This window comes from Vicugna pacos, chromosome 28, assembly GCF_048564905.1.
Source record: "Vicugna pacos chromosome 28, VicPac4, whole genome shotgun sequence".
NCBI lineage: Eukaryota > Metazoa > Chordata > Mammalia > Artiodactyla > Camelidae > Vicugna > Vicugna pacos.
In genome coordinates, this window is record NC_133014.1 from 12,074,238 (window position 1) to 12,096,817 (window position 22,580).

Below are 22,580 nucleotides of genomic sequence, written 5' to 3' on the forward strand. Positions count from 1 at the left end.
ACCGAAGTCCTTCACTTGAAGGGCAGTCCTTGCACGGTGGCAGAAGGACGTCCTCAAATGCAGCAAAAAGACCAATCCTGGCGGGGAACTGACAGAACATTACACAACCCACACAGTGTAGGAGACCAATGTAAGTAAGGAGAGTGGGGAGAAGTTAGAAACCCACCTAGAAAACGGAGACAGTAGAAAGAAATGGGAATGTATTTTAGATCAGAGCAAGGAGTCCCATCGCTTGAGAGACAAGAACACCTTAACGCTTCTCTATGTTACAGAAGGGCCTGGAACATTGTATGTAACAAAAATATCACCTTGCTGTGTTTTCATTATCTTTTTCTCAGATTATCCTGAGAGCAGAGACCAAGTGGGTCTTGTTCACCACTCTACCCCCAGGACCTACGGTGCTCAACAAAAACTGACACCTTCTTTACCTACTGTACTGGCCTCCCTGGCTCTAACCACCTCTCCCCAACCATCTCATCCACTGTGGTCACAGTGGGCCTTAAAAACACACAACTTACTGCATCTCTCCCGTGACCCTCTGGTAGCTGGGTCACTGTAGTGAAGTTGGAATTAACTTCACTACAGGGTCTTGGTGCTCTGTTTTTCTGCATATACCAGCAGTCCACAAGCCCCAGGAGGGCAAGGACCCTGCTTCCTCCCAGGGCTTGGCACTTAAAAAAAAATTCCACATTGAGTGACTGAAGTTGCCACATCACAATGTGTTAAATACTTCCTGCATTTAACATGCACACATCTGCTTATTAACTAAAGGGTTCTACTGTACAAGCCAATATTTAGCATGAAGCACTTTGCACTTTTCTGAGCTGGAAGAAAACATAGCTAATTAACACATAATTCCCTGGCACACAGAAGCCCTTGCTTTCGGACAATGCTTCTAATTCTGGTATAATCCATTTGCTAGTATAGAAGACTCACAGACTAACACTCCACTGCAGGGAAAAGCTTTTTTGGAAAAAGAAAAAATACTTTCTGTCATACATACTGACAGAGATTTCACTGCGGCTTTGTGAAAGGATCATTCCATCTCTGTCCCTTAAGGCAAGGGTTTTTTTTTAAACAGTAGATCTCAGCCCCTTAGCAAGTCATGAAATCAACTATCTTGTTAAGTAGTAGCGAAATAATAGACAAAGTATCAGTGCATCACACGTTGTAAGCGTTCGTTTTGTAAAACTTGTTTCAGAATGATAAACTCCGCGTGTATACAGGGTTATGTGAATTTCTCACTCGGTGCCAGAAAAAAAAAAAAAAGTTTGGGAAGTGTGTCCTCTGGGAGAGAACACGTCCGTTCGCTGGGAAATTGTCCATCATCCAGCTTCTCCACTGCGGGGTGAGGGGGGATCGAGCTGCTCACTTGAAGGTGCCTTTTCAGTCTTATTTTGCCATTACAAAAATCCACTATCTTCTATCTTTGGTGCTCAACCTTCCCCACTTTGGCAGGGACGGGATGGAAACTGCATCTGACCATGCGCAAATACGACAAACACTCCCTCAACTCCCTGGGTGCCTACGGACATACGCTGACTTTTAAAGTAACTACACGAAAACCGAGTTCCAAGCACACTAAATTTAACTTTTCTTGATGACTCAGGACTTAGTCATCAAGGGTTAAGTTTGCTCAGTACACGTGATCCTTACCTGCCACACTTAAAAGGGGGTGTACTTCAGGAAGTAGGGAGCATCCCAGAGGCTCCTCGTGAGGGAAGCGTTTTCTCATAAGCATGCAGGTGCCGACCCAGAAGGTCCGGGCTGCGGCTGGAGATCCGGCGTTCCTCCCCAGCTCCCAGGTGATGCTGATGCTGCCGGAGACCGCACTTTGAGCCTGGAGATGCCCCCGTGCTGCAGGGACAGGTGGTGAGGTCTCTGGCCTCATCCTTACCACCTGGACCGCTAGCTCCAAACACGACGGTGGGAAAGGAGGGACCCACAATGGTTCTCACGGGTAGAAAACATTCTAGAACCTCAGGTAAGAATGAGTCTCTCTTAGAAATACAAGGAAATACTAATGCAACCCCCACCCCGTCCTTAGAAACTGGGGGTGGTGGCCCAGCCACCTCCGCTTCTCACATTGCTGGTGACACAGAAACAGGATGAGATGGTGACAATGATGTGTTCTTACATTCTTTACAGGCGGAGCCTTAGCAAATGCAGACAGCAATGTCCTCTCACCTCCACGCTCCCTCCCTCAGATCTCGGGCACCTGTCACACTTGCACAGACTGGTTCCACAAAACACTCTTTAAGTGTGCATTTCTTTAATGTTTAAAAATATACACAGGAGAAGCCATGTGTTTTTACATAGGAATACACACATTAACAAAGCATTTCTGAGTTTTCCAAAACTATTGTTATCAGTCTAAAATTTATAAATTAAACATATCAGAACCTTTTAAGTTAAAATGAAGTCCCTGAAACTACTGGATGTGCTGGACTTTTCTCAAGATCAAATGAACAGAGAAATGTGAATACAGTTTGTGTTAAATAAGGTTTATTGTTAGCTTTATTGCCTATAGTCTATAAGATGCAACTTTATTGTGCCTTTGCAAACAGGATACATTTCTTAAAAAACTGATCAAAAGTTTCCATACATATAGCTCTATATGATAGATTACAGTGCAACACTATTGTTACATAATTATAGAAACACTACAGAACCCAAGAGCACAGGGTAAGCAAATGAAATACAACCCTGAGCCATCGGAACAAGGTGATTTGATGAATCCTTTTAGCGTAAGTTTAGAAAACATGGAGGAGGGGGGAAAAATACATGCACACTGCAGTCATGAGCAAAATACATTAAGTACCTGTTCCTTTGCTAGACACAGGTGGGGGTAAATGGTGAATTTCAGACACATGCACACTCACTCACGCTTCCATCTTCTGCTTCCCTCCCATCCCCAGTACATTCACTCCCACCCCTTCCCAAAAGAAAAGATCAGGCACTAAGTCCTACTGACCCCCACATCTGCCTTGCTGGAGAACATGTAAAAGTGACTGCTAAAACAAAAAGTGTCGGTCCTCACCCATAACATGAAACAAAGCACGTGCTATAAGCCAGTTCCAGCTGCTTCTGCCGCTGTGGAAGTAAAGGAAGCATCTGCTCACTACAGTGGGAAACTGTAGAGGGAAATGTCTTGAAAACTAAACTGTTTTCTCTCCCTATGTCTTGAAGTAAAATCAACAGCGGGAAAACTCGCCCTAAAACTAAGTGCCTCGTCTGCTATTGAAATACACTTGTCATTCTATTTTTGGTATCTATTCAATTATAGTTCGATAAGAACAGTTCATGAAGTTTGTACCTGCTTATGGTAAACACCGCTGTGCTGCACCCAACCTTCTGCGTGCTCCTCGCTCACATCCCCCCAAGGCCACAGCACGCCAGTGTTACCAAGCATAATGTACGTAGAGTTAGGTGATGAAAAGTATTTGGTTTGTGTCTTCACCTGACACATCCTGGTGATGAAATTAACCAAACACGCCTCCATGCCTTCCCTGAAAATAACCTGAGTCTGCTGACTAAGCCGACTGACCAGCCTGACTGTCAATCCACTTAATCAGAGGTTGAGCTGGAAAACCAGAGGGCTAACGTCTACCAGCAGCTTGTGCAGAAAACCCGAGTTCCTGGTTTTTGCAGTATCTACTGTCCCAAAGGCTGAAACCACCGAGGTGGAAGTAACTCACAGCATAAAATACAATGAACTTAAACCGCATAACCTGTGGGACCACCTGGAGAGAAAGAAGGATCCTCACCGCCCACATAACTTGGTGTGGGTTTTAGTGTCTCTGTATACATTAGCTGCTACCGAAAAAAAATCAAAAAACTAAAGATTTACTTCATAACTCTTATTTTCAGTTAAATGCTCATACACTCACAAAATACTCACACACCCTATGAATATGAGGTGGCTCTTTTCTTCAAAATTTTAAAAATCAAGAGGCACCAATACCCGTTCGTTTATGTGTTTAGAAGTCTCATAGAATCACCACTGAAGCAACAGAAATGGCATCTGTGAAGATCACACACAGGAGAAAAACGATCGAAAGACAACCTTAGCCACTGCACTTCACACTGTCCTTGAAAGCACAGATGCTCTGAATCAGAATCTAAGGGTCTGCTAAGGTTTTATCGGTTTAGCATAGTCCCATGGCCTTTGTCCGTGATCGGTAAGTAAATGTTTAAGAAACCACTCTGAAATTCTGTTTTCAACGTACACTGTTATCATCAGTCTGACGGAAACACACCTTAGCTTTATCACGACCTCCTGCGAGAACGCAGAGCGTGACCAAGCACATCCTCCCGCCCGGCTGGCTGACAGCCCCAGCGACAGTCCTGCCACCACTGGTGAAGGTGAAGGTGTGTCTAGAGCAGAAAGGTCAGCATGTTGTATTTCAGCATCTTTGGTTAAGGTCTGGCCTCTTCAAACCCACCTCTCTCGTCCACATTTAGTCACCTATGAATTTTAAGTCCATGCATTTAGCTAAAGAAGGTCACACAACAAAATTTTCACGTGAAACTGTCAGATCAACGAGTTCCCAATTTTTGGCCCTACCCCCGCCCAGTGGGACCACAGGGACCTTGCACAGGAAGCTGTAAAGTCCAACGCTTCAGTTAAAGCATGTTCTTTCTAAGGTCTCATGGGCCGCATAGAGAGCTGTCCACAGGATCCCGAATCCTGGGAGAGGGACAAAGCAGAGCTCTCTCTGGCTTTTGTCCTTCAAGTGGCCTGAGCCAACTATGTTAAGTGTCTGGTCGCCAAAAATATTTACCACCAGCCTTGAGAGCAATGTCTGTACTGTTCAAATCATACATCAAGCCTAAATGTTGTGTAGGTGTTTGAGGTGCAAAGGTGAGAATAAGCTGTGACTAAAATAAATCTGGCTTAGCGAGAAAAAAAAAAAAGGTTAAAAAAAAGGTAACACTCTGGGTTTTAATTCAAAGGAAAAAAATACATAATAAAGCAGTTTTACATCCTTGGCCAGAGTGTTGCCTGGAATTCCCTACCTTCTCCTTCTAGAGTCCAAGGAGCTGCTCTCTGCTCTCTTCCTTCACTGTGTTAGTGGAGACCTGCAGGTTCCAACAGGAAAGCAGAAACGCAGGGCAAAAGTCACTGTGGGGCCAAGACGGAGGTGGGGCAAAGCGGGTACCCGGAGCGCCCAGTCAAATCCCTGGCTACGCCCCACAGCGCAGAGTAACCCTCAGCATCAGCCTGATCACACACAGCAATGAAGCAGCACCCCCTCCTTCAAAAACGAGTCCTGGCTCTCCCAGGGGAACATCTCAGGACAAACCATCCAGGCCGGACCGCTACAGCGAACGCTGCCAGGCTCCAATTAACTCAGCACCAGATCTGTCAGCTCCCTCCCCCGCAAACAATGTCAATCTGCAGTAAAACGTGGAGCGTCACATTTCTCTCTGCTCCTGTGTATTCTTCTTTCTTCCTTTTCTCATCAAAGTTCTCCTGTACTGATATTCAGTTCCCAGTCAGATGAAATAGAGTTGCAAAGTATTTGGTGGTTTCCATATGACATTCTTCTCAAAATGAAGTGACTTCGTAGGTTTAAGTCGGAATTATGTCCACAAAAGTCTTTTCCATGTAGTTCATCATACAGAGAAAGACTCTTACACATGGCTATTTCTGGACAGTGCATTAAATGAAGATACCTCGCGAGAGAAAGGATCATTATCGGTAGGTACCCAGTAGAATAATATAGAGATTCACAATGAGATGATACACTTTGCAGAAGAGAGGCATTGAACAGTATACTATTCAAATACAAAAACAGCAATAAACATATTCTGCACTACAGAAAATGTGCTAGCTTCTAACTTTAAGGATTTAAAGTGATAAGTCTGGTAACTGCATTTTAGGACTGGAACATGCTTCTTCCCTTCCAGATACACAATGTTTGATGCCGGTGCACATATACACACACACACACAACACTGTGTCTGCAATGACATACAAAGGCAATAAACAGCCAAGTCCTGAAGGCAGACTTCAGAGAAGAGGGCTACCAAGACCAAGAGAGCAAATATCAACTTAAGAACACGTCTAACTTCAGAATTTTGTTTTATTGAACACACTTTTAAAAACAAGCACCTCTTGGCAATAAAAGCAAAGAAACAATAGAACTGCTTCCACTGAGTTCTGGTGGAAGATTTCTCACACCAACCTGCTAAAATTTATGACGGCATTTTTTTATAGAAGGCAGCCCCGCCGGGGCTACAAGCAGAGCTCAGATGCAGGTCTGCTAACTTCTTGGTGAGAGCTGGAGCAGAGGAAAACATCCAAAAGCAAATTTGGAATTTATCACAGCTTTCTTCCTTAAGCAAAAGAAACTGCAAATTAGCTTCATGACCACAATTCAGTTTTTCAAACTGCTTCTGAAGAATTTTCATTTAATTATGTACACACAACATGTTTCTTCACAAACATTCTCAAGGCTCAACAGTTATCAAGAGAATGACAAAAGTAAAAGCAGGAGAAATATTAAACACATGGCGGAGAGGTCAATTTCTGTTTCTGCTCTTAAAAAGTAAAAAAATCACCATATAATTAAGTACAAAAACCTGCATTGAATGACAACTGCTGGTGTATTTACTTGATCAGAAATGAAGACCAAGAATATAATAAAGCCCTCTGACAGGTGTCCCCCAGAGCACTCCCTCAGTGTGCGCACACTAAAATGCTGGCAAAGTTTCTGGAGCGTTAGCTTATATAAACATGGGAGTCCTTGGTTAGCTGCATTAAATGGGACGTTCTCTTCTGAAACGCGCCTCCATTCAGTTTCACTTACAAATTGCAAACTAATTTCTTCAGAAAAATATCTGTTTGGCATCCCCTGGACTTTGTTCCATTGGACAATATGGACATTTTAATCTAAAGACAAGAGAGAAAACATGGAATCAAGGAACAGGATCAGTACAGAGCATTCAATTTTCATGTACTTACAGAGTATCTTTAAAAAAATTACACACATACACTGTTTTTTGCTTTGAGGGGCAACTGTGTTTTCTCTTACTGTAACAGCCAGCGTCACAAATGAACACCATCCAAGCCAGACCCCACACTGAAAGGCTCTTCTTTAGTGGAAATCAGTGAAAATTATTTTGTACAAAAAACAAAGACAACTGTTCTGAAAACTGCATTTGGGGTTTCAGGAGGAAATCCAACTTTTCTCCTCCAAGGTTTAGCTTGCACCGATCTTGAAATGACTTTCGGAGGTACGAGTGTCACAGTCCACTCACATGCAGCAGGTCTGATGCCAGCTGCTAAGCCTACAGGACACGCGGCCCACCCAGAGCGGCCTGCACCTGCAGGTACACAGGAACCCAGCACGGCCCGAACCAAGACCACCGTCTGGCTTCTAGTGGCCACTCACCCGCACTCCAAGGGCTGCTGGGAAGGGCACAGGCAGCTTTATTACAAGCCAGAGGCTTCTCTGAGAAGAAAGACTTAACCATAATGGGTCTGAAACCAACTCCAATGAAACATCTTCTAGCCACTTAAGCTAGAAACAGTTTTGAGATTGTCTTTTTAAAAGCTGGGCTCATCATGTATAAAAATTATAAATGTATATATCCTTTGAATTAGTAATTCCAATTCTACAAATTTATATATCACACAAAGATACGGTAAATTCACTCTATAGTAACAAAGGTTAAATGCTCATCATTAGGGAACTGGTTCAATAAATGATCCTATTTCCATATGGTAGAATATTCTGCAGCTTTAAAAAAGAATGAGGACTCTTTCTATATCATTAAAAGACCTCTAAGATGCATCACTAAGTGAAAAAGCAAAGCGCAGAACAGTACACAGCACGCTACCATCTGTGTAAAGGGGGAAGGGATGAGAGGGGCTGAAGACCACGCCCATAAATCTAACCAACAAATTCAGGACTGACAAAAAAATCAGAAAACACCCACGATACTAAATGAATAGTTAAGAAATCAATTAATTTCTAAAGTCTACCTTTTTTTTTTTTAACAAACATTTTTCAAAAGTCAGACACTTACTTGCTACCGTTAAACATTTTATTCAGGGCATCTCTTGATATAATATGACCACAGACCAATTTCATGGGTGGATTGTTGTCTGTTGTTTGCTGACGAAGAATAGGACAGGCAAAAATAGAGTGATACCAGCACTTCTTACCAAGGTCCACTTCAATCTGTTTTTTTAAAAAAGTTAAGAGTCTCAAGTTACATTACAGATAACCATCCACATGCTGATACGCACTAGGCAGCAAGGAACATTTATCAAATCTACTCAACTGACGGCAACTTGTTACAGCATTTTTCTAACTTGCTCAAATAGGCAGTCTTAGGGATTCAAAGTATTACTTCATAATTCTAAATTAGCCCTCAAAATTATTTTTAACACTACTTTTCAGACCAAATTCTGATGTCTGAGAGGAGGAGCAAGGCAATGCTCTGTAAGTCAAACACTCTCGAAAATCTGTAATTTGTACTGAAAATGTGTTCAGGATATACCGAAGAGCTACCCCAGCAGAAATCCCGGCTGTTCCTGTGGGACACTTAGCTTGGCGACACAAGCCAGGCTGGCAACGCCTCTAACGCAGGCTAAACGCCGCTGCTGCCACGTGGGCTCCAGGTCCGGGCTTCCCCTGTTCTGTGTGCACCTGTCCAGAGAAACCACCTGAAACAAGGGCTTTACAGACCCTCAGGCCCCCTCACAACCTGTCATCCGAGACAGTGGCACCTGTATCGGCTCCCTCCTTCCAGCAAACACAACGAACAGAAGCTATGGAATCAGCTCAGCACAGTGGCAGGCGCACGACAGAGGCTCCACGAAGGCCGGTTCTTCCTGTTTCTTTCCTTCTCAATCTAGCACGGCTGTCAGTATAAATGTCTATCACTCAGACTCTTCTAGAAAGTCGACCAAGTGTAAGAACAGCTCCGAGAAACACTCGACCCCAGCACCTCCCAGCGCGCTATTCCCCGGCGCCCGGGCTTCGGGCGAGTTCAGCTTTCAGTGCGCGCTGGCCCAGGGCCCGAGGGTCAAAGGTTCTGACGACACAACTGGGAACACCTGCCCCGGCGAGGCGAGGGGAGGCTCGGCGCCCCCCGCCCGCTCAGACGAGCAGCAGCCCCGCTGGGTGCGGCTGGCGTCCTGACCGCACTCGGGACTGGGGCCGCACCTGTGCCTTTGATCGGAGCGGATCTCTGAGAAGCTGGGGCAGCCAACCGCCAGCTACCAGCTGGAAGAACGAGATAACTGCAGATAAACCTGGGCGCGCGCGCGGGGTGGGGGGGGGGGGGCAGAAACACAGCCAAAAGCCAAACGCGTGTTTTAGCCCATTAGGGCCTGTGGCACTGTCACGACAGGCACGGGGACTCCTGTCAGAGGCCTGGTGGAAACACACACACGTGTCATAACCACATGGCAACGAAACCTGACTGCCTGCTGTGGTCCACACTATCCCCAGCATACCAATGCTGTCTCTAGCCTTCAACAGCCCCATAAAGAGAAGCATGGTCCTTGCTGTAGACATGGACAAACTACCGCTTTGAGAAGTTAGAGAGCTCGTGACTGGAGCTGATGTTGAAAACCCCGGCCTGTTCCACGATAGCGGCGGGCACACAGCACGGGAGGGCCACTGCTGACTGCGGGTGTCCCTGGGACGGCCCTTAACAGCTATGTACTCATTTTAATTGGTATTGGGAAATACAACCAGCACAAACCCATGACCCCATAAATATCAATATTTAAGACAAAACTGAATCCAATCAAGCTGACTCACCGCTTTTACATTTTTAAAAGTCCACAGTGTGAGTGGTTTATCAACCGCATCACAGAACACAGCGCACGCTACAGTATAGACCACCCTTCCCACCTGTATTTTTCCTTCATGAGCTGTCACTGCCACTCTTAAGTAATGGTAAGAAAACTGCTCCAGTGCCTCCAAAATGTACCAGCTCCCAGTTCTATGGTTTCATCACGTCTACATATACGGAAAAGGATCCCCGTCAAACAATTACAATCCTGTTCCCTGATTAAAAGGCAGGACAGGCATTTAAAATTCTTAATGTCCAAGTTCTTCTAACGACAGGAGAGGCAAGAACGAAAGAAAGTGGAACTCACAGGTAATTCATCTTTCTGGTTCCAAACTCCTGTGCACTGCCTCTGCTCGATCACAGCTTTGATATTAATTAAAGCCGGCAGCGCCACACACCCTGCTGAGAAACTGGGAGGGCAGAAGAGGAAACGTTAGTGCCAGGCCAGGTGTCAGAAAGCTCAGCTTGAGGAAACACCAACTCCTGCAGACTCCGTGCAGAGGGCCCCGGGTGCTGGATTCAAAGTATTACAAAGCCCCCTGCTTTGCTAAGTCAGCGCGTGTGTGCGTGAGCCCGTGCGCGCACACACACACCTCAACAGTTTACAAAACCACTCGATTTAATAGGCTCTGCGTATCCATCATTAATGGCATCGTTAACATCAACGACATTCTGAGCCATCTCCTTGCACAGTTCCTTGCCCACCCAGATCACCCCTGTCCAGGGCAGAAGTGCGCATTTCTCAGATCTGGACGTGCTGGCAGTCAACTCTTGGTCGAGTCCCTCTCCTGGACTGTCCTCAGTTGAAGAAAGCGACCTGGCCAGGGCTGCACCAAAACTCACCAGGTAGTAGTTTTTTTAAGCTGAGCTGCAAAGTGGCACCTGAATCCTTGCCCCTGTATTTTCCGGTACCCTGCCCCACTAAACTCCAACAGTCTTGTACTCTGAATGAATCTTCCTCTCATGCAAGATTTTGTAAGAACACACTGATCTTCCAAGTGTTAGCACATTTCATTATACAATATCAAAAAGTTCAAATTCATTACTATCCCCACCAGTCTCACTGGGAACATCTTTTAAGCACTGGGAAGCTGTCAAGCTCACAATGGTGGGTTTACATTTCCCCAAATTTCTATTTTGGCTTCAAGTCTTGAATTTTATCACTGTGGCAAAAGACACTGCCACCTGCTTTCCCTGATGCGACCGGCTCACGTCACTCATCTGAATACGTATCTGCCAAAAACCTGAGTGTGAAGAACCAGAGTTGGTCTTTCAGTGGTTTTTCAAGTAAAAACTGCATTTCAGGGAAAAGGCAACTAGTTTTTTAGCTCATAACTTAAGCACCATACAGCTGCTTTTTCTTGAGACAACTGTCACTGTCTCATGACATGACATGGAGCTGAAGTGCTTTCTGTGAGCTCCCTACCTGGGCACACAGAGTAGTGAAAAGATGTGTGCTCAAAGGCTGAGACTTAATAAAATGAGTAGCTTTCAATGTTTTGTCAAGAACATTCTTAAGTAAAACTAACGTCTTAAACTGCCAAGCGTGTACTGGTGAGGAATCCCGCACGTCCCTGTGGGGTCTGGGACCACTGCCCTGATCTGGGCTCAGGCGGGAGCAGTTTAACCCACAATGTCGACACAGTGGAAAAGGCCCTCAGAGACCCCCCAAAGGACCACAGGCCACACTCTGGTTAACTACTGCTCTAAAACTGTCACCGCCAGTTGTGATGAACTCTTGAAGTACCAACTGCAGAAAGACAAACGTTCCTTCAGCTTTAAATATCAAGAACCAGACAACAAATTAGACAGAACTGACCAAATGAGTGTCTCAGTAACAGACAAGACCAGTTTCCATACCTGACACTGAGGGGGGACTCCACGGAGAGCCCCAGGAGGGCACAGGCATCCCGCGTGAAGATGTCACAGATGTCAGCCCACTGGTTCGCATCAAGCAGGTGAACATATGGCGAGTTCTCGATCCCCTGTCTCAGGTACACGAGGCTTCCCATCAAAACCTGAATGTCTGAACAAAAGCAGCAGCAGTTTGGAGGAGTGAGTGATCACACCTGAAGGGGAGCTTGCAAGGAATTCACCGAAAAGACCAAAATTTCCACAAGTATATTGACATAGCCCCAAATAACTGACTAACAACGTCTTTTAAAATTCTGGTCCTTGGCAAGGGGATAGCTCAGTGGTAGAGCGCATGCTTAGCGTGCACGAGGTCCTAGGTTCCATCCCCAGTGTCTTCATGTTAAAAAATAAATAAATAAATAACCAAAGAAATCCCCACCCAGAAAAATAAATTTAAAAAGTTTTAATGAATAAAATAAAATTCTGGTCCTTAAGCTTGGTTTCTAATAAAGAAGCAGCATTAAGAAAAAGAGAGGGAAAAAATGAAAGCACTAAATACTGAACTTAAAATTACTTTAATTACCATCATCTAGAGGAGCAGTAACAACCCTGTCACAAACGGGGCCGCCACGCATCTCTAGCTGTGAAACCAGCCAGGCCTCCCACACCCCACTCGGGGTTAAGTGCCGCCACCCGGGGCGCCCGTGGCAACGACAACACGGGGGTGGGGGTGGGGGGGCAGTGAGTGCAGAACGCCTCACTCTGTCTCCTCTTAGTTTAACACAGACTCTCCAAAAATGCAATGTCCCTGACTTTGCACTTACGAGGGTGTAACATTTTACTTTTGTTCCAGAGCCAGTCAAGAGCTCTTGCGGTAAGTGACGAGCATCCACCACTGTCTCAGTTTATTACCGAGTATCTATCAGATCTAGTTAAGACAACTTAAATTCCTGTGGCGGCTACAGACCTGCTCCAAACACTAAAGAACAACCTGACTCTAGACTCACCTTTTTGATGATTTAGGGCAAATGGCTGAAAATTTTTAGCATATTGTAATGCCTCTCGCTGATTTGTAGTTCCGCCCATTAATAAGCTAATAAAATATAGTCTGTGAAGCTTAAACTCCAAGGAGCTGTTCTGGGCTATAAGCATTTCTCGGTTGGATACTGCCCATCTGAAAAAAAACCAAGAAAGATTTGAACAGTAATTATGAGCACAGCCATGTGTGTGAAAAACTGTCTGAACCCTAACACGAAAAACGGGTTTAGTCTGCCATCTTGTGGGAGTCAGTGGTAACAACAACCCCCTGGCCCAGGCACTTCTATTTGCAAAAAAACTGCATCTAGAGATGCTCTTCAGCCAGTGAAAGAAAGAAAAAATATTAAGTTAGATGACAATTTTACACCAAGACAAGACTGACTCTGACATATTTGGGACTGTACAAAGCTACACTTTGAAGCAAGTGGCAGCCAGGAGGCTGACTGCTCGCTGCTTATATCCACGATACTCCCTGCCCGTTAAACCGGCATGTCCATAATCGAATCACAAGAGTCTGATTCCATCTATCTTTAAACTTCCACTCGTGCAAGATTTTGTGCTACTTGATTTGAGACGAAAAACAGTAAACACAGGTATTTTGCTCTCAAAGTGCTTTCATTCTAATCAGGTAGATAAAGCTACAGGAATACCACACAGTGTAGCACACGTTGCCAAAAAGATGTGTACACAGTGCTAACGCGGGAAAGAACAACACGCACTAGTCCAAACAGCTGGAATAACCAATCTGGAGACGGGACTACCAGTTTAAGGTAAGCACTCAGCCGAAAAGGGTATCAGCAGGTGTTAAAATCACACTTGCAAGCAAGTGTTAAGAAGCACTGCTTTATTTCTCTAACACATTGACATGCAGAAGATGTCAGTATCACCTTCTTTAATCTGATCTTTAGTTGGACAAATACTCCCCAGTTAACCTAATTCACCAAGGACCCTCAGGATCTGAACTACCGAGTTATCCTACAAACCGCAAGAGTGAAATGCTTCAAGTTACTCATAGTCAATCAGTTGACTGGGATTAGACTTCACAGAGCTGCACTCTCACCGGAACCTACCCTTCCCCGAAAGGGCTGCACATGCATACAAATATTCCAGTCCACTTGCTGGTGCATGAAGCTTCTCTGACCTCAAAAATCAAAGTGATTTTTTAAAATATTAATTACTTGGACCTTGGAAATATTTACTTAAATTTAAGTACGGCTTGGATCCTGACCTGGCACTAGATTAATGTGGTCCAGCTGCAACACCAAGTCTGGTGAATCCTGCCGACACCCACAAGGGAACTCCAGCAGCTCTCCTTTGTGAATGCCCAGCACCGGCCATCAGTACCAAAAGGACTGTGCTCTGGGCATTCTCCAGTCTGCCAGGCACCTGCCTGACTTCAGATCCCAGGAAATGTACTTAAATCAGGTCACTTACCATAAATTTTTCCTACCCTCTTCTCACTCGTAGAAGCGTGAGCATCCTTCCTACTAACACGTAAGAAGAGGCAGTGAGCTTTTCCTTTTTCTGTTTCTGATATGAGGCATACGCACAAGAGTTTGCAATAGTCAAAGAAGGGAGCTAACAGAGAGTAACTACAAATTTTAGTAACCGATGAAAGACAACAGAAAAGGACAAAGTCCGTAAGTGGGCAATTCACAAAAGAAGAAAAAAATCAATTTCATTTTTATAGGGAAATGTCCACGATGTCATGTTAAAGGGGGAAAAAGACGTGCTATATAGAAAAAAAAACTTCCAGTCATCAGAATTTTTATCAGTAATGACTCCAGCGAAGTTGGATGTCATGTATGGACCACAGCATGGACTGTGACCAGTCACCGGCAGACCGAAGCAGCAGGAATGCGACCGGTTGTGATCACGATGCACACGTGTTACTTACGTGGTGAGCTGCGGACTGAAGCGCTGGCAAAGAGTTTGTGTTTTATGCAATCATTCAATTAATACATTGTGGAAACAAATTTGAACCGTGTTGCTGGGGAATCGGTGTTATTTAACCCAACTGTGGTAAATGAATTTGAGCATACTGGAATTGTGCAGAGAGGACCGCCCACAGGTTCAGCAGAGAAAAGAAATAGGACAGAAAAAAACATAAGGATCTCAGCGACAGGAGATTACTGTATGAAGGCAAAGAAGGCCCTTTAGGCCTTTTGAGGAACTGAACCCAGCAGCACCGGGCTCTCTGCCCCTCCACTCTTCTCCGTGAGAGGAGGGACAGCTGCGCTGGAAAAGCCCAGAGAGAGGTTTATGCCCAGAAGGAAGTTACACAACACAGGAGGCGCAGCACAGTGGCTGGCCAACAGGATCAATCAGAGGCATTTGTCACGTGGCGTAAAGAATTAAAAGAGGAAAATAAGAGGCCTGCTGAGAACAGAACAGAGGGAGAGAGGTGCAGGCCAAGAAAACCACGCAAAGCATCTTCAGACAACTTGGTCTGGCAGCTTGTGTTACCATCAACAGTGATGTGTCCAGAAGGAAGACTTGTCCCCTCTGAAATTAGAAGCCGTGGTCCTATCTCCCAATGTAAGTGTTTGTTATATTTTTGCAAAAGGACAATCAAACGCAAACTGAGTAGCTGAAAACAGAACTGAAAAATGCCAGGCCCTAGCATTCTCTACAAGTTTCTTAACAATCTCTCCATGCACAGAACTCTAGTTCTTTATTCAGATCTCTCTCATGGCTCCTGACACAGTCTACATGGAAGGACCATTTCTAGTCCCTGGAGGGAGGGAGGGGCTCTGCCTTGCTCACCTCGGCACCCCTCCCATGGAAAGCGCAGGTCAGCAGGGCCAGGCGGGCATGGATTAACCCCGGCGCTGCGCTGCTGAACCTGGGCAACCTGTTCCCTGCTGCTCTCAGATAAAATGGGGGCAACTCAAAGGGTTGTGGGCATTAAATGACGGGGTAGTTAAAGCACCAACCGCAGAGATGGCACACAGACACAGACACTCAGTAACAAGCTATTTAATGTGTGTTAACTGAATGGATGAAGACTAATGTTCTCCAGGACCATATTTTCAATAAGAAAATTACATTTAAAAGAGTTCCTTGGGCACTCCCATGTCATACTCAGTGCAGCCTGGATTCCTACAGAATCAACTCTGTGGGAATAGGATCCATCAGCATGTGTACGTTAATCCTCTTCAAAAAGTTTTGAAGTTTTCTCAGCTGGAAGTTCACACTGAATATCTGGGTATCTGATTCACTGAGCAGGACTAAGGGGCAGAAGACAGTCACAGCCTTAATTAACCTGATACAACCAAATCCAAAACCTACGAAACACAAGAACCACAAAAGCATAAAACCAAAACTGGCACCAAAAACGTACTCATCCACCTGCCTACAAGGCCCTAGAAGACACGTGACCAGGAAGACAAAAAACTAGTTAATGAGCTGTTACGGGAAGAGGTGCTGTACTCTGGTTAATGGCATTTCTAGCAGAAAACTCTTGATCCTTAATTTTTGAAAAACTTAACCACCACTACACTACAACCAGCAAGCTAATTAAACATTCAGTTACATGACTAACTTTACAGTAGTTTTTTTTACAAGAAACTCAGCTCCCTAATCTCCAGTGTGGGCCCCAAGAGCACTGTCAGCTTTGAAACCATTCTGTGTTCAGAGAAACACTGTAGACAAAAAAAAATTAAACCCAGTAAGGCCATCACTGTCACAGTTCTCTCTGTTCAATGCCACTGCATTCTCCTAATAAGCAGACCTTCTGGGCCTCTTCCATAAAAAGACCTCAAGACAATACTACTTACTTTGGTGACTAAGTTAAAATCAACCCATGGCTAATCAATTGTCGCACAGAAACGCAAAGCAATAATTATCCTAACTGTCAGGCCTCCAAAAAGACTTGGCCCACTGTTAGCTCCATATTTAGAATTTCCACATTACTCCCAAAATAATTAAATAAAACAGGTTCCACCATCACAGTCAGCCGTTCGTCCCCAGGAACCTAACTGACAGCATTCGTCTGTTTCTCTCTCACAATTTTGCTGACCTGGGTTGGTGTCCATTTCTGGTAATATTGAATAAAAACACCTCTTGCCAATTCTTACAGCACGTTCCGCTACAATCCTTCATGGCAGTTTTTTTTTTTAAAGGTTTACAAATATCTTCTTTTTCTAATCTATCTTAGAACTATCTTCTTGGGGAAAAAAGCTGAAGTTCAGGGAAACGAGTAACATTATTTACTCCACAGTTGTGGACCTGCCTGAATGGCACTGGTGACTGAATCACGTGCTTAAAAAATTCAGAGACAGGCAAAAATCAAGCTCAGCCAAAAAAAGAACCCTGTAACTCTGCTTTAGGATTTCTGAGACATTTCATTTCATTCCTGAGATATTTTCAGGTGGTAAATTCTCATATATGAGTTGACTCCATCGCTGGAACCACTAACATTTCACTCATCTCAGAGTTGGTGTAAATCTCTGTCCTTCTTACGTGCTATTTAAGAAAAAGTCAACTCAATAGGTATGCATTTGAATCTACTTAAACAATATTCACATTTCAACTTTACAGGAGGCTCTGAGTCATGCAGAGCTCAGCAGAAGTGCCCAACAGTTACATGTGACAAGTGGCCGCCATGCAGGACAGCACAGTTCTGCAGATTTTATGAAGTATGACACTGCCTTATTTAGTGCCCATTTCCTACCACAACACCAAGTGCTTCATAAGCCTAAATTAGTAAGAGGTCAGCATTTTATAAGGACAAATTCCAGAGGGCCCCTTTCATTCCTCTTCCTGGCCTAGTTTTGGTCCTCAGGAATAGTTCATTTCAATTTCCCCTTTTTTTAAAAGATGATTCTCAATCTCTCTACAGTCATGGCTTGCCCACCCCTTTCCAGTAGCGCTCAAGTCCTTGGTGAGGCTGGATCCAGAGGAGAGACGGCCAGGTCTACTCCTTCTCTTGAGGAGTATCCACTGCCTTGAACTTCATACAGACTTGGGCCAGCAACAAACATGAAACAGACAACTGAAAGTGGTTTTACCACCCCAAGCACTCTCTCCTCTTTTGGCCTCTATATTCCACTGTGCTGCTTCTCCTTCTGTACTCTTCCCCCGGGGCACCCCTTTCCATTTTCAATCAGCTTCTTTTTAGCAGAGTCGCTCCTACAGCACCAGACTCAGCGCACAGGCACAGTGGGTTAAAAACGTATTCCTCAGCTCACCTCTTCCGCCCACTCAGAATTAAGAACCCCCACCACTTAACAAAACAAAACAGAAACCCTCAAACGGTGTGGGGGGGGGATCAAACTTGTTCAGACCTTGATTCCTTTTCTCCAATGGTACATCCATCAGAGCTTTCCTTATTCTGCGGTTCTACATGGCTGTTAAAGACGCCTGAACCAGCAAGGCCGCCCACCTACAGGAAGCCAGAACTAATAAGGAGAAAATGGACACCTGAAAGGTGTCACCCTCCTTCCCAGCGGCAGTCCAGGCTCAGCGATTGGGCACCTCGGCCTGGCTCCCTTCGTTTTGATTTCCTAAAACCTTTCTGTGCTGTTGAACTGTGTTTCAGTCATTGATACCACCATTTCTCTCAGTCCAGCAAGCACTTTCTTCTCCTCAGAACACCGTTCACACTCCACCCAGAAGCCACAAGGCAAGCTCATCTCACCTCCCCTGTGGTTGTTATTTCTAGCCTCACCTAATCGCTAGGCTTAGGGATGGAGCCCTCTCGAATTTCACCAGGCTCGCCTGGTACTGCTCATGGCCGGGCCAGTCTAACAGAACAGCTTGTCTCTCTTCTGTGAAATACTCTGTAACTTCTCTATCTCTTTCTTGTAATCATTCAGTTAGTTTCTGTCCCCTCATGGCATTCTGCTGAGGCTCTGCAAACAGAACTGCATATTCCTGTGAACTAGCGCTGGGAGGCCTGAGTGTTGAAAGAGACAGATTTTTAAGTCTGCAAGGTTGAAAGTCAGATCCTAGCCTGCGGCAAATCCACCAAGGTAATATTACTCTTTGAAACACCGTTAGGAAGGCAACCAACTGGCTTCCCCTCAAGACGGCACTTTCCAAAAGTCAATAACTGGTTGGCACAGAGCTACAAGGACAGCTTCTAAAGTTTCTCCATCTCCTCGTAGTAAGTTTCTGCTATCCTCTGTTGACATTAGTTATTTCTGGCTTTGCTTCTATCTGCCACATGAAGCAGGAGGTCATGTTTGTTCAAAGTGCTCCTTCGAACTATGCTATCATTTATTGAGTGCCTCCTGTGAAATAAGCACTATGCTAGGTGCCAAAAGGAATTTTAAAAAAATAGATAAAGCCATCTGGATGACAAGAAAAACCTGTACCCACACTCAGAAATATAGGAGCAGGAACAAAAGGGTGGGCAGAACCCTAGACTACATCTGCATCTCTCGTTAGCTGCTCTTCTGTTACTTCTCTCTGCCAGGCACCATTCTTTACTGCCTTCTTTCCATGGTCTTTTATTGTTTGCAGTCGATAGCCAGCACCCACCAGACTTCATTCTCATCTAGTCCTTCCATGGCCCCTTTCCACAGTACCCTTTTTGGCTGGTCTCTGCCTCCACTGCACAGGCTGCCTGGAACTGCTGCTCACCTTCTCTCTCTCCTGGGGTGGCCCCACGATGCCTCCTCCCAGCAGGTGCCAGGAGAAGATGCCACATGTGAAACAGGAAAGACTTTCCTCCTTATGTCTGAACCTGAATTCCCCAAACTCATGCCCCATATTTTTCCACTTTTGGTACAAGTTGAGTACAGTGAATTTTCTGTTCTTTGCCCAAAAAGATGTTGAGGAAATATTTGCTTTGCATCCACCAATAATAGGCAAGAATTGGAAATGTGTGACTTGCTGTAATGGAGATTTCTATTAAACAAACATTTTCCAAACTTACGTTCTACAGAATTCTACTTTTGTGAGTTTCAGTAGGTGTTACTGGGGGTTGGGGGAGACAAGGACTCTGGTTAAACGTGCGTGGGAAACACTGGGTTTTACACAGTTAAGTTCTTCACTGTAATCTCTCAGAGGAGAGTATTAGAGAATATCATGCGAAGCTTTTCTCCAATAACCTTTTGATTCCATGTCCTTTTTTTCATGGAACATCTTCCAGGCCTCAATTCCTCCTCTGTAAATCAAGTACTTACTTCATGGCGAATTATAAAGATTGAATAAGTTAATACATGTAAAAGGCTTAGAACAATGCTAGGCATGTAATAAGCACTCTTAAGAAGAGATAAATATCATTATCACTATATCCCACGTGCGGATATTGAACAGGGCAATACTCCTGGAAAAGCAAATTGAGAACATTTTTATTGTAGAACTGGCCCTCCGTATCCACGAATGTGGAACCTGCAGATATGGAGGGCCAAATTTTACATCAGGGACTTGAGCATCCACAAATTTTGGTTCCTGGACCCAATCCCTCGGGGTACCCAGGGACAGGCTGTACAGTAATTTCCACTGCTACTGCCAAGTGGGTGGAACGAGGCCTCCTTTTGCCTGAGAGACACTGCTTGAGGCTACAAATAACAAAAACCATTTACAGAAATGATTGATTTATGTGACGCAGTTATCAGTAAGAAATCCAAATCTTATAGAAAAAGCACAAAGTTAAAAGGGTCTTATGAATCTTCATTCCAAAAGGAAAAAAAGCCTTGAGTATTTTGAGGGCTAAGGCAGTCCGATTACTCCACACAGTCCCTGGTAACATAGTAAGTATGCAATAAAAATTTGACGAAAAACCCTGAGAAATCTAATGGATATACAAACACTCCCTTAAATAGCAACTCATACATTGTTTCTAAATCACTTACAAAACAACTGGGAAACCCGGTACAGTTTTATATTTAGGCTCTTTTGTTCTCCTTTTACAGGTGTGTAATCACACAGGTTAAACATGAAAACACAAGAGTGGCTGCTATTTTTTAAGGGATGTTAGAGGTAATTAAACATAATCCCACTGGCATGTTGCAATAAAATCTACTTTAAAAAAAATCAAATGAACTATAAAGGTAATTAATATGCATAGTACACAATGGTGCTGTTTAAGTAACATTTATCTTTAAAGAATTAAAATAAATGCATTACCTCATGTTTACAATTTATACAGAAATTTGTAATTTATAAATTTACAACAGGAATCTATCTATTTATCCGAGCTGGTTTTAGAACTTTGCAAAATTTTCTAAGAACTGAGAAATGATGAGAAACAGAAAATAAAGCTATGAAGAATCAAGTGAGTTAGTGGGGGGGGGTGCATTTTATAAAAACCAGCAAGGATCTTTCCAACTTTTTTTTTCCTGATGACAATGATCACAAATGCTTCCAGTCTTAAAACACCAGGATCCTAAGGCTCCAGCCTCACAACAATGCCACTGTCTCTTTCATCCAGCTTCTTTCTTTTATTTTGTAACTTCCCTTCCTCCCTCCCTCCCTTTCATGCTTATCTTCTTTTTAAAACAAAAAACCTAAAAAATAAATAAATAAAATAAAATAAAATAACCTGATAATCCCCACATTAGTTTAGGACAGGGCTCAGCAAACTATGGCCAAGGGCCAAATATGGCTTGTTGCCTGTGTGTATGCCAGATGGCCAAGATGATTTTTTGTTTTTGTTTTTGTTTTTACACTTTTAAAGGGCTGTAAAATAAAATAAAGAAAAACATGCAACAGAGACCTCATGTGTCTTGCAAAGCCTAAAACACTGACTATCTGGTCCTTTATGGAAAACATTGCCAATCCTGCTCTAGGATGATGTTTATCAGAGCTTACCCAGTGATCTCAGATAATTCACATCAACGACAAGTTCACAGTGTATCACTCAGTTTTACAGTGGTAATTAGAGCAAAACTCTGTAACGTTATTTGTTCTCTTTGTGTATAGCACTTAGTACCAATAGCCAATGTTTTGTTTTTTTTTTAAATGCTAACACCGAACCCAGTGCATTATGGAAGTTCAAATATCAAATTCAAACCAGGTGAACAACAGTACTTCAGTTATAATGCTAGTCTAAAGTGGTCATAAAGTCTGGATACAGGAAACCCTCCTCTCTCATGGGAATTCAGACCAACTGATAAGTGAAGTAAGCTCTAACCGTTTTCTCATATTGCATATTCCCCAAATTCACTTAGCTCAAAGAAATCATTCTCCCTTGATTTCTCTGAAGTCTACCCCAGGTGAGAGAGATAGATATTTATACATCTCAAAGTCTCTGTGTTTTCTAATTACGTTTTCTTACAGAGAGTTCTCCAGAATATTCAAAAGAAAACAAACTCAGTAACTCACTCCAGAGCAGGTCTCAGAACTCTGACTTTCAATGCTTCTAATATTCGATTTAACTCCACAAAAGGTTCTTTCTGGCTTGGGTCCACAGAAAGACCAGATTCCTGAAAAAATAAAAAGAACTTTCATTAGCAGGAATCAGAGTAAAGAGATATGGTAAAAGCATACTTTACATCATAAAATGAGGCAAGCCATTAAAGATAATTTCTTTTCAACACAAACTTCTCCAACAGAGGCTGATGACTGGGCCTCAGTATCATTCTTCTTAGCAGCAAAACCCCAAATTTTAGCTGGGCGCATACCACGTGGAATAAAGCTGAGCATGGTTTTGCAAGATCTAAGTTCTGGCCAATGAAACACAATAAACATACACTCTTCGCCCCTTCCTGGAATACACAAGGGACCAGTGGGGTTCTGGCTACCCTGGACCAGGAAGGCAGGGACACCTTAGAAACAGTAGAGCTACGGGAGCCTGGGTCCTAAGAGCTTCACGGGGCACAGCTGCCACCCATGCTCTGGGTGGCTTACTACCTCCTATTTCTGTGTAAGAGAAGCAAACTTCATTTGTGTTTAAGCCATTGGCATGGTGGGTCTTT

The 22,580-nt window shown here is 43.9% G+C and overlaps 1 protein-coding gene across 5 annotated transcripts in view; it reads right to left on the minus strand.

Moving 5' to 3' along the window:
- Positions 1 to 2,483: 2,483 nt before the first annotated feature.
- The window catches only part of RMND5A (required for meiotic nuclear division 5 homolog A), a 48,014-nt gene continuing 27,917 nt past the window's right edge, over positions 2,484 to 22,580 (minus strand). The window contains exons 4-10 of one of the 5 annotated variants that reach the window (XM_072951514.1): positions 21,988 to 22,088; positions 12,681 to 12,847; positions 11,680 to 11,845; positions 10,127 to 10,229; positions 8,038 to 8,192; positions 6,816 to 6,898; positions 2,484 to 6,338 (exon numbers count right to left, since the gene is read on the minus strand). In XM_072951514.1, the coding sequence (XP_072807615.1) occupies positions 6,835 to 6,898; positions 8,038 to 8,192; positions 10,127 to 10,229; positions 11,680 to 11,845; positions 12,681 to 12,847; positions 21,988 to 22,088 (756 nt within the window). In that variant the 3' untranslated portion in view covers positions 2,484 to 6,338; positions 6,816 to 6,834. Of the gene's footprint in view, positions 6,899 to 8,037; positions 8,193 to 10,126; positions 10,230 to 11,679; positions 11,846 to 12,680; positions 12,848 to 21,987; positions 22,089 to 22,580 lie in introns of all 5 variants that reach the window. The other 4 variants (XM_072951513.1, XM_072951511.1, XM_072951512.1 and 1 more) reach the window with 4 other exon arrangements.